The sequence below is a fragment of the Scyliorhinus canicula genome, chromosome 18, assembly GCF_902713615.1.
Source record: "Scyliorhinus canicula chromosome 18, sScyCan1.1, whole genome shotgun sequence".
Classification (NCBI taxonomy): Eukaryota; Metazoa; Chordata; class Chondrichthyes; order Carcharhiniformes; family Scyliorhinidae; genus Scyliorhinus; species Scyliorhinus canicula.
Genome location: NC_052163.1, coordinates 66,699,981 through 66,710,536, shown reverse-complemented (window position 1 = coordinate 66,710,536; position 10,556 = coordinate 66,699,981). Strand labels below are relative to the sequence as shown.

The 10,556-nt window shown below is 51.1% G+C and overlaps 1 protein-coding gene across 1 annotated transcript in view; it reads left to right on the top strand.

Annotated features, from left to right (window-relative positions):
• The window catches only part of fads6 (fatty acid desaturase 6), a 108,665-nt gene extending 100,900 nt beyond the window's left edge, over nt 1–7,765 (top strand). The window contains exon 6 of the mRNA XM_038777959.1: nt 6,952–7,765. Within this exon, the coding sequence (XP_038633887.1) occupies nt 6,952–7,101 (150 nt within the window). The 3' untranslated portion in view covers nt 7,102–7,765. The remainder of the gene's footprint in view (nt 1–6,951) is intronic.
• The last annotated feature ends 2,791 nt before the right edge of the window (nt 7,766–10,556 follow it).

The window sequence follows — 10,556 nt, the reverse complement described above, 5'->3', positions numbered from 1 at the left end:
TCAAAAACGGCTCTGCCATTTCAGGTGGAGTGCCTCGTGCACCTTTACCTTTCCCACGAGGACCGTGGCCTCCTCCTCCCTCGCAGTCATCTCCTGCTGCAGCTCCCGAATCGACGCCTCTTGGGTCGCCTGGGCTCCCATCAGCCTGGTGGTCGTCGCATTCATTGACTCCAAGAGCTCCATTTTCAGCTCCGTGAAGAAGCGCAAGAGAGCGGCCTGCTGCTCCTCCGCCCATTTCCTCCAGTCCTCGGGTGCGCCGCCGGCCGCCATTTTGGTCTTCTTCCCCCGCTTTTTTTTGGGAGCTGCTGTTGCTTTCTTTACCACCCCACTCCGGGTACCGACCATAAAGTTGGTCTGGTTCTCTTCAGGGAGCCTTCCCCCACCGGGATTTGTCCTTACAGCGCCGTTGGGGCCCTCCAATCGGCCCAAAAACACCTTTGTAGTAGGAGCAGCCAAACGTGCGACTTAGCTGGTCATAGCCGCAACCGGAAGTCCATCATTCTCACTCTCAACTAACTCCATCATCCCCACTGTTAACTCACCCCATCACCCCTCATTCTTCCCCATTTCTATAACTATGGCGTTCCTCATCTCCCTCCCCCAATTCCTGGCTTTCCTTCCTACAATTTTCAACTTTGCAGTTTACGAAAACAAATTAATTATTTGCTGGTTTTCCTAATCTCTATCACTCTCAGTTTATTCTGCATTCAATTCTTTTCCCATTCCCCGGGAATTTTCAATGATATTTAACCATTCCAACTACAAAACGTTTTAAAAACAGATTAAGATCTCTGGTCAAAGCGGTGATATTTCTCATGCAATCCTGCATATTATTATACAATGATGCAACCATGACAATTAAGTAAAGCTGTGTAAAACGTATTGAGCACAGGACTCCCTCTCCCCCATCTCATTTTCTGTTACAGAAATATTTAATTGTGTCAGAGATGAGGAACATTGGGAGCGGAGGTGGCTAGGGAACACACTCGCACTTTCCATGCATTTAGAAGTTGAGTGTTCTTCATAATAATTCCATTTACGCATTTTGGCTCCAAACCCTTAAAAACCTCACGCGACAACACCTGTTGATCTCAGTTCTAAAATTTTCAATTGACTCCCAGTACCAGCCTCCCCGGACAGGCGCCGGAATGTGGCAACTAGGGGCTTTTCACAGTAACTTCATTGAAGCCTACTCGTGACAATAAAGCGATTTTCATTTAATTTTCACAGCATTTGGGGGATAGATTTCCATTCCCCTTTAGATAAAGAATTGATTCTTATCATGACCCCTAATGGGCCTATCTGTTAAGATGATCACTCGAACTCCAAAGGAGCTGCTTTCTCAACATACCCCATTGAATCCTCCAATCCCTAAAAACATATGTTTTAGTACAGCCTAGTTTCACATCCAGAGGTCTCAAATTTGTGTCAGGTGTTGGATTATTAAAGAGTTTTTAAAATTATTTTTCAAAGCATATTGGGTTGGCGATGTTCTCTCCTATGAAGAAGCCAAAGCGAATCTACCAGATGGCATATGGAGTGTTGAACCTGCCACGGAACTTGCTGCTAGATTGGTCGTTTGGGCACTCACTCGTCAACTGCCATGTGGAGCATCATCTGTTCCCAAAATTGTCTGACAACATGTGTCTGAAGGTAGAGTGATGGGAGAGTTAGTGTGTGCGGGACTGATGGGAGAGTTAGTGTGTGGGAGTGATGGGAGAGTTAGTGTGTGGGAACTTCTTCACCCAAAGGGTTGTGAATCTATGGAATTCCTTGCCCAGTGAAGCAGTTGAGGCTCCTTCATTAAATGTTTTTAAGATAAAGATAGATAGTTTTTTGAAGAATAAAGGGATTAAGGGTTATGGTGTTCAGGCCGGATAGTGGAGCTGAGTCCACAAGTGATGGGAGAGTTAGTGTGTGGGAGTGATGGGAGAGTTAGACTGGGAGTGATAGGAGAGTTAGACTGGGAGTAATGGGAGAGTTCGTGTGTGGGAGAGTTAGACTGTGGGAGTGATGGGAGAGTTAGACTGGGAGTGATGGGAGAGTTAGACTGTGGGAATGATGGGAGAGTTAGACTGGGAGTGATGGGAGAGTTAGACTGGGAGTGATGGAGAGTTAGACTGGGAGTGATGGGAGTGTTAGATTGGGAGTGACGGGAGAGTTAGTGTGTGGGAGTGATGGGAGAGTTAGATTGGGAGTGATGGGAGAGTTAGACTGGGAGTGATGGGAGAGTGAGACTGGGAGTGATGGGAGAGTTAGTGTGTGGGAGTGATGGGAGAGTTAGTGTGTGGGAGTGATGGGAGAGTTAGTGTGTGGGAGTGATGGGAGAGTTAGACTGTGGGAGTAATGGGAGAGTTAGACTGGGAGTGATGGGCGAGTTAGTGTGTGGGAGTGATGGAGAGTTAGACTGAGAGTGATGGGAGAGTTAGACTGTGGGAGTGATGGGAGAGTTAGGCTGGGAGTGATGGGAGAGTGAGACTGGAGTTAGGGAGATTTTGTGTGTGGGAGTGATTGTGGAGAGTTAGTGTGTGGGAGTGATGAGAGTTAGACTGTGGGAGTGATGGGAGGTTAGGACGGAGTGATGGTGAGAGTAGACCTGTGGGGAGTGATGGAGGAGTTAGGACATGGGAGTTATGGGAGGAGTTAGACTGTGGGAGTGATGGGAGAGTTAGTGTAGACTGGGAGTGATGGATGAGTTAGACTGTGTGGGAGTGATGGGAGAGTTGGGATGGGAGTGAGGGGAGAGTAGACTGTGTGGAGTGTGATGGAGAGTTAGACTGTGGGAGTGATGGGAGAGTTAGACTGGGAGTGATGGGAGAGTTAGTGTGTGGGAATGATGGGAGAATTAGACTGGGAGTGACGGGAGAGTTAGAATGGGAGTGATGGGAGAGTTGGACTGGGAGTGATGGGAGTGTTAGTGTGTGGGAGTGATGGAGAGTTAGACTGGGGAGTGATGGGTGAGTTAGACTGGGAGTGATGGAGAGTTAGACTGGGAGTGATGGGAGAGTTAGACTGGGAGTGATGGGAGAGTTTGTGTGTGGGAGTGGTGGAGAGTTAGACTGTGGGAGTGATGGGAGAGTTAGTGTGTGGGAGTGATGGAGAGTTAGACTGTGGGAGTGGTGAGAGAGTTAGACTGGGAGTAATGGGAGAGTTAGACTGTGGGAGTGTTAGTGTGTGGGAGTGATGGGAGAGTTAGACTGTGGGAGTGATGGGAGAGTTAGACTGGGAGTGATGGGAGAGTTAGACTGGGAGTGATGGGAGAGTTAGACTGTGGGAGTGATGGCAGAGTTAGTGTGTGGGAGTGATGGAGAGTTATACTGTGGGAGTGATGGGAGAGTTAGACTGGGAGTGATGGGAGAGTTAGACTGTGGGAGTGATGGGAGTGTTAGTGTGTGGGAGTGATGGGAGAGTTAGACTGGGAGTGATGGGAGAGTTATACTGGGAGTGATAGGAGAGTTAGACTGGGAGTGATGGGAGAGTTAGACTGTGGGAGTGATGGGAGAGTTAGAGTGTGGGTGTGATGGGAGAGTTAGTGTGTGGGAGTGATGGGAGAGTTAGTGTGTGGGAGTGATGGGAGAGTTAGACTGTGAGAGTAATGGGAGAGTTAGACTGGGAGTGATGGGAGAGTTAGACTGTGGGAGTGATGGGAGAGTTAGTGTGTGGGAGTGATGGAGAGTTAGACTGTGGGAGTGATGGGAGAGTTAGACTGGGAGTGATGGAGAGTTAGACTGTGGGAGTGATGGGAGAGTTAGACTGGGAGTTATGGGAGAGTTAGACTGTGGGAGTGATGGGAGAGTTAGTGTGTGGGAGTGATGGGAGTGTTAGACTGTGGGAGTGATGGGAAAGTTAAACTGTGGGAGTGATGGGAGAGTTAGACTGGGAGTGATGGGAGAGTTAGTGTGTGGGAGTGATGGGAGAGTTAGTGTGTGGGAGTGATGGGAGAGTTAGACAGTGGGAATGATGGGAGAGTTAGACTGTGGGAGTGATGGGAGAGTTAGTGTGTGGAAGTGATGGGAGAGTTAGACTGTGGGAGTGATGGGAGAGTTAGAGTGATGGGAGTGTTAGACTGTGGGAGTGAATAGGAGAGTTAGTGTGTGGGAGTAATGGGAGAGTTAGACTGGGAGTGAAGGGAGAGTTAGACTGTGGGAGTGATGGGAGTGTTAGTGTGTGGGAGTAATGGGAGAGTTAGGCTGTGGGAGTGAATTGGAGAGTTAGTGTGTGGGGGTAATGGGAGAGTTAGACTGGGAGTGATGGGAGAGTTAGACAGTGGGAATGATGGGAGAGTTAGTCTGTAGGAATGATGGGAGAGTTAGAACCCAAGCGATTCAGTCCTGACATCAGCTCTAGTCTCTGAAAATCCTGCCCAGTATGTGATGGGAAAGTTAGAGAGCAGGAGTGAGGGTAGGGTTGGGATGTGGGAGTGATGGGAGGGTTGGGATGGGAGGGTTGAGATGGGAGTGATGGGAGAGGTGGGATGGGAGTGATGGGAGAGTTGGGATGTAGGAGTGATGGGAGAGTTGGATGGGAGTGATGGGAGAGTCGGGATGGAAGTGATGGGAGAGTTGGGATCGGAGAGTTGGGATGTGGGAGTGATGGGAGAGTTGGGATGGGAGAGTTGGGATGGGAGTGATGGGAGAGTTGGGATGGGAGTGATGGGAGAGTCAGGATGGAAGTGATGGGAGAGTTGGGATGGGAGTGATGGGAGAGTTGGGATGGGAGTGATGGGAGAGTTGGGATGGGAGAGTTGGGATGTGGGAGTGATGGGAGAGTTGGGATGGGAGTGAGGGGAGGGTTGGGATGTGGGAGTGATGGGAAGGTTGGAATGTGGGAGTGATGGGATGTGGGAGTGACGGGAGGGTTGGAATGTGGGAGTGATGGGAGGGTTGGGATGGGAGGGTTGGGATGTGGGAGAGTTGGGATGTGGGAGTGATGGGAGCGTTGGAATGTGGGAGTGATGGGAGAGTTGGGATGGGAGTGTTGGGATGTGGGAGCGATGGGAGAGTTGGGACGGGAGGGTTGGGATATGGGAGTAATGGGAGAGTTAGGCTGTGGGAATGATGGGAGTGTTAGTGTGTGGGGGTAATAGGAGAGTTAGACTGGGAGTGATGGGAGAGTTAGTGGGAATGATGTGAGAGTTAGACTGTAGGAATGATGGGAGAGTTAGAACCCAAGCGATTCAGTCCTGACATCAGCTCTAGTCACTGAAAATCCTGCCCAGTATGTGATGGGAAAGTTAGAGAGCAGGAGTGAGGGGAGGGTTGGGATGTGGGAGTGATGGGAGGGTTGGGATGGGAGGGTTGAGATGGGAGAGTTGGGATGGGAGTGATGGGAGAGTTGGGATGTGGGAGTGATGGGAGAGTTGGGATGGGAGTGATGGAGAGTTGGGATGGGAGTGACGGGAGAGTTGGGATGGGAGAGTTGGGATGTGGGAGTGATGGGAGAGTTGGGATGGGAGTGAGGGGAGGGTTGGGATGTGGGAGTGATGGGAGGGTTGGAATGTGGGAGTGATGGGATGTGGGAGTGATGGGAGGGTTGGAATGTGGGAGTGATGAGAGGGTTGGGATGGGAGTGATGGGAGGATTGGGATGTGGGAGTGATGGGAGGGTTGGAATGTGGGAGTGATGGGAGAGTTGGGATGGGAGTGTTGGGATGTGGGAGTGATGGGAGAGTTGGGAGGGTTGGGATATGGGAGTGATGGGAAGGGTTGGGATGTGGGAGTGATGGGAGGGTTGGGATGTGGGAGTGATGGGAGAGTTGGGATGTGGGAGTGATGGGAGAGTTGGGATGGGAGTGATGGGAGGGTTGGAATGTGGGAATGATGGGAGGGTTGGGATGGGAGTGTTGGAATGTGGGAGTGATGGGGGGGGGTTGAGATGGGAGAGTGATTGGAGTGTTGGGATGTGGGAGTGATGGGAGGGTTGGGATGGGAGTGAATGGAGGGTTGGGATGGGAGTGAACGGAGGGTTGGGATGTGGGAGTGATGGGAGGGTTGGGATGGGAGTGAACGGAGGGTTGGGATGTGGGAGTGTTGGGAGGGTTGTGATGGGAGGGTTTGAATGTGGGAGTGATGGGAGGCTTGGGATGGGATTGTTGGGATGTGGGAGTGATGGGAAGGTTGGGATGGGATTGTTGGGATGTGGGAGTGATGGGAGGGTTGGGATGGGATTGTTGGGATGTGGGAGTGATGGGAGGGTTGGGAGGATTGGGATGTGGGAGTGATGGGAGGGTTGGGATGGGAGTGATAGGAGGGTTGGGGTGTGGGAATGAAGGGAGGGTTGGGAGTGATGGGAGAATTGGCATTTTGGGGGTTTGTGGTGTGGGAATGATGGGAGTGTTTGAATGTGGGAGTGATGGGAGGCTTGGGGTGTGGGTGTGATGAGAGGGTTGGGATATGGGAGCGTTGGGAGTGATGGGAGAGTTGGCGTTTTAGGGGGTTGGGATGTGGGAATGATGGGATGGTTGGGAGTGATGGGAGAGTTGGCGTTTTGGGGGATTGGGGTGTGGGAATGATGGGAGGGTTGGGAGTGATGGGAGAGTTGGCGTTTTAGGGGGTTGTGGTGTGGGAATGATGGGAGGGTTGGGAGTGATGGGGGAGTAGGCGTTTTGGGAGTGTGGGATGTGGGAGGGTTGGGAGTGATGGGAGAGTTGGCATTTTGGGAGTGTGGGAGTGATGGGAGGGTTGGGAGTGATGGGAGAGTTGGCGTTTTTGGAGTGTGGGGTGTGGGAGTGATGGGAGGGTTGGGAGTGATGGGAGAGTTGGCATTTTGGGAGTGTGGGAGTGATGGGAGGGTTGGGAGTAATGGGAGAATTGGCATTTTGGGGGTTTGTGGTGTGGGAATGATGGGAGTGTTCAGGACTCTGTGACATTTGGTAAAGCTGAATGTTCCCTAACAGGAAAGCTGAATAGTGATTTGGTGCTCTTACTGAACCGTTTCATTTTATCGTTAACAGGTGAAGCCTATTGTGTCAAAGTACTTCAAACAACACAACATCCCCTACAATGAGGACGGGTACCTCTCCCGCCTTCGCTTGTTCATTGACAAGTATGAGGAACTGATGGTCGATGCCCCACGGCTTACCGAGTTAGTGGGTATTCAGTGACAAGGTGAACAGGCTGCCTGACAGTGTGGTGTCCTCTCAACATTGAGCATCCTTAAGCACCTTCAAAGAAACCCAGCATTATACTACTGTTTATCAGGGATTGGACAATTGTTTAAAAGGGAGTTACGGAAATGTTCCATGGCATAACTGATTCATGAGAAATGTATAATTGTCTAATGTGAGTTACACAATGTTTAAGAGGAATTAATTACTCTACTGTTTATCGGGGATTGGACAATTGTTTAATGGGGAAATACACAATTTAAAAGGTAAGTGATGCATTTTGAAAAAAGGAAATAGACAATTCTATAATGGGGAATTGAGCAAATTGTTTAATACTGTAGGAGTTACAAAGCTGTTTAAAGGGGGAATATGGAATTGTTTAAGGGAGTTAAATGATTTGTACTCCTGACTAAAGTCAGCATGTACCTGAGCCTCCAGTGCTCACTGTGATGCTCCCTCATTGTCATAAGCATCGGTCAGAGCTCACCAATAAAGCATGGCTGTTTGGGGAAGTGACAGTGGTGGGTTAGTGCGGGGATGGGGTGTGTGACATTCCCACCTCGGAGTCAGAAACCCAATCCTCCTCACAGTGAAGGCTGCCATACTGTCAGAGGTGTCGTCTTTCTGATGTGATATTAAATTTCAGATGGATGCGTTTGAAGATGATCAATTGAGCTATTCCCCAAGTCCTGACCAATACTTAATTCTGCCCACATTTGTAAACAATGGATGAATCTGGTCGTTATCACAGTGCTGTTTGTGAGAGCTGCTGAGCAAACACTCACTGCTATTTTCCTGCATTGCAACAATGACTGACCACACGCGGGCGGCATGGTGGCACACTGGTTAGCACTGCTGCTTCACAGCTCCAGAGACCCGGGTTCAATTCCGGATTCGGGTGACTGTCTAAGTGGAATTTGTACATTCTTCCCGTGTCTGCGTGGGTTTCCTCCGGGGGCTCTGGTTTCCTCCCACAGCCCAAAGACGTGTAGGTTAGGTGAATTGGCCCTGATAAATTGCCCTTAGTGACCAAAAAAGTTTAGGTGGTGTTACTGGGTTATGGGGATAGGGTGGAAGTGAGGGCTTTTTCCAAGGGCCGGAACAGCCATTCCCCATTCTCTCTCCCAGCCATTCCCCATTCTCTCTCCCAGCCATTCCCCATTCTCTCTCCCAGCCATTCCCCATTCTCTCTCCCAGCCATTCCCCATTCTCTCTCCCAGCCATTCCCCATTCTCTCTCCAGCTATTACCCATTCACTCTCCCAGCCATTCCCCATTCTCTCTCCCAGCCATTCCCCATTCTCTCTCCCAGCCATTCCCAATTCTCTCTCCCAGCTATTCCCCATTCTCTCTCCCAGCCATTCACCATTCTCTCTCCCAGTCATTCCCCATTCTCTCTCCCAGCCATTCCCCATTCTCTCTCCCAGCCATTCCCCATTCTCTCTCCCAGCTATTCCCCATTCTCTCTCCCAGCCATTCCCCATTCTCTTCCCAGCCATTCCCCATTCTCTCTCCCAGCCATTCCCCATTCTCTCTCCCAGCTATTCCCCATTCTCTCTCCAGCCATTCCCCATTCTCTCTCCCAGTCATTCCCCATTCTCTCTCCCAGCCATTCCCCATTCTCTCTCCCAGCCATTCCCCATTCTCTCTCCCAGCCATTCCCCATTCTCTCACCCAGCCATTCCCATTCTCTCTTCCAGCTATTCCCCATTCACTCTCCCAGCCATTCCCCATTCTCTCTCCCAGCTATTCCCCATTCACTCTCCCAGCCATTCCCCATTCTCCTCCCCAGCTATTCCCCATTCACTCTCCCAGTCATTCCCCATTCTCTCCCCAGCCATTCCCCATTCTCTCTCCCAGCCATTCCCCATTCTCTCTCCCAGCCATTCCCCATTCTCTCTCCCAGCCATTCTCCATTCTCTTCCCCAGCTATTCCCCATTCTCTCTCCCAGCCATTCCCCATTCTCTCTCCCAGCCATTCCCCATTCTCTCTCCCAGCTATTCCCCATTCTCTCTTCCAGCTATTCCCCATTCACTCTCCCAGCCATTCCCCATTCTCTCTTCCAGCCATTCCCCATTCACTCTCCCAGCCATTCCCCATTCTCTCTCCCAGCCATTCCCCATTCTCTTCCCCAGCCATTCCCCATTCTCTCTCCCAGCCATTCCCCATTCTCTCTCCCAGCCATTCCCCATTCTCTCTCCCAGCCATTCCCCATTCTCTCTTCCCAGCTATTCCCCATTCACTCTCCCAGCCATTCCCCATTCTCTCTTCCAGCCATTCCCCATTCACTCTCCCAGCCATTCCCCATTCTCTCTCCCAGCCATTCCCCATTCCCTTCCCCAGCCATTCCCCATTCTCTCTCCCAGCCATTCCCCATTCTCTCTTCCAGCTATTCCCCATTCACTCTCCCAGCCATTCCCCATTCTCTTCCCCAGCTATTCCCCATTCTCTCTCCCAGCCATTCCCCATTCACTCTCCCAGCCATTCCCCATTCTCTCTCCCAGCCATTCCCCATTCTCTCTCCCAGCCATTCCCCATTCTCTCTCCCAGCCATTCCCCATTCTCTCTCCCAGCCATTCTCCATTCTCTTCCCCAGCTATTCCCCATTCTCTCTCCCAGCCATTCCCCATTCTCTCTCCCAGCCATTCCCCATTCTCTCTCCCAGCTATTCCCCATTCTCTCTTCCAGCTATTCCCCATTCACTCTCCCAGCCATTCCCCATTCTCTCTTCCAGCTATTCCCCATTCACTCTCCCAGCCATTCCCCATTCTCTCTTCCAGCCATTCCCCATTCATTCTCCCAGCCATTCCCCATTCTCTCTTCCAGCTATTCCCCATTCTCTCTCCCAGCCATTCCCCATTCACTCTCCCAGCCATTCCCCATTCTCTCTCCCAGCCATTCCCCATTCTCTCTTCCAGCTATTCCCCATTCACTCTCCCAGCTATTACCCATTCTCTCTCCCTGCCATTCCCCATTCTCTCTCCCAGCCATTCCCCATTCTCTCTTCCAGCCATTCCCCATTCACTCTCCCAGCCATTCCCCATTCTCTTCCCCAACCATTCCTCATTCTCTCTCCCAGCCATTCCCCATGCTCTCTCCCAGCCATTCCCCATTCTCTCTTCCAGATATTCCCCATTCACTCTCCCAGCCATTCCCCATTCTCTTCCCCAGCTATTTCCCATTCTCTCTCCCAGCCATTCCCCATTCTCTCTCCCAGCCGTTCCCCATTCTCTCTCCCAGCCATTCCCCATTCTCTCTCCCAGCCATTCCCCATTCTCTCTCCTAGGCATTCCCATTCTCTCTCCCAGCCGTTCCCCATTCTGTCTCCCAGCTATTCCCCAATCTCTCTCCCAGGCATTCCCATTCTGTCTCCCAGCCGTTTCCCATTCTCTCTCCCAGGCATTCCCCATTCTCTCTCCCAGCCATTCCCCATTCTCTCTCCCAGCCATTCC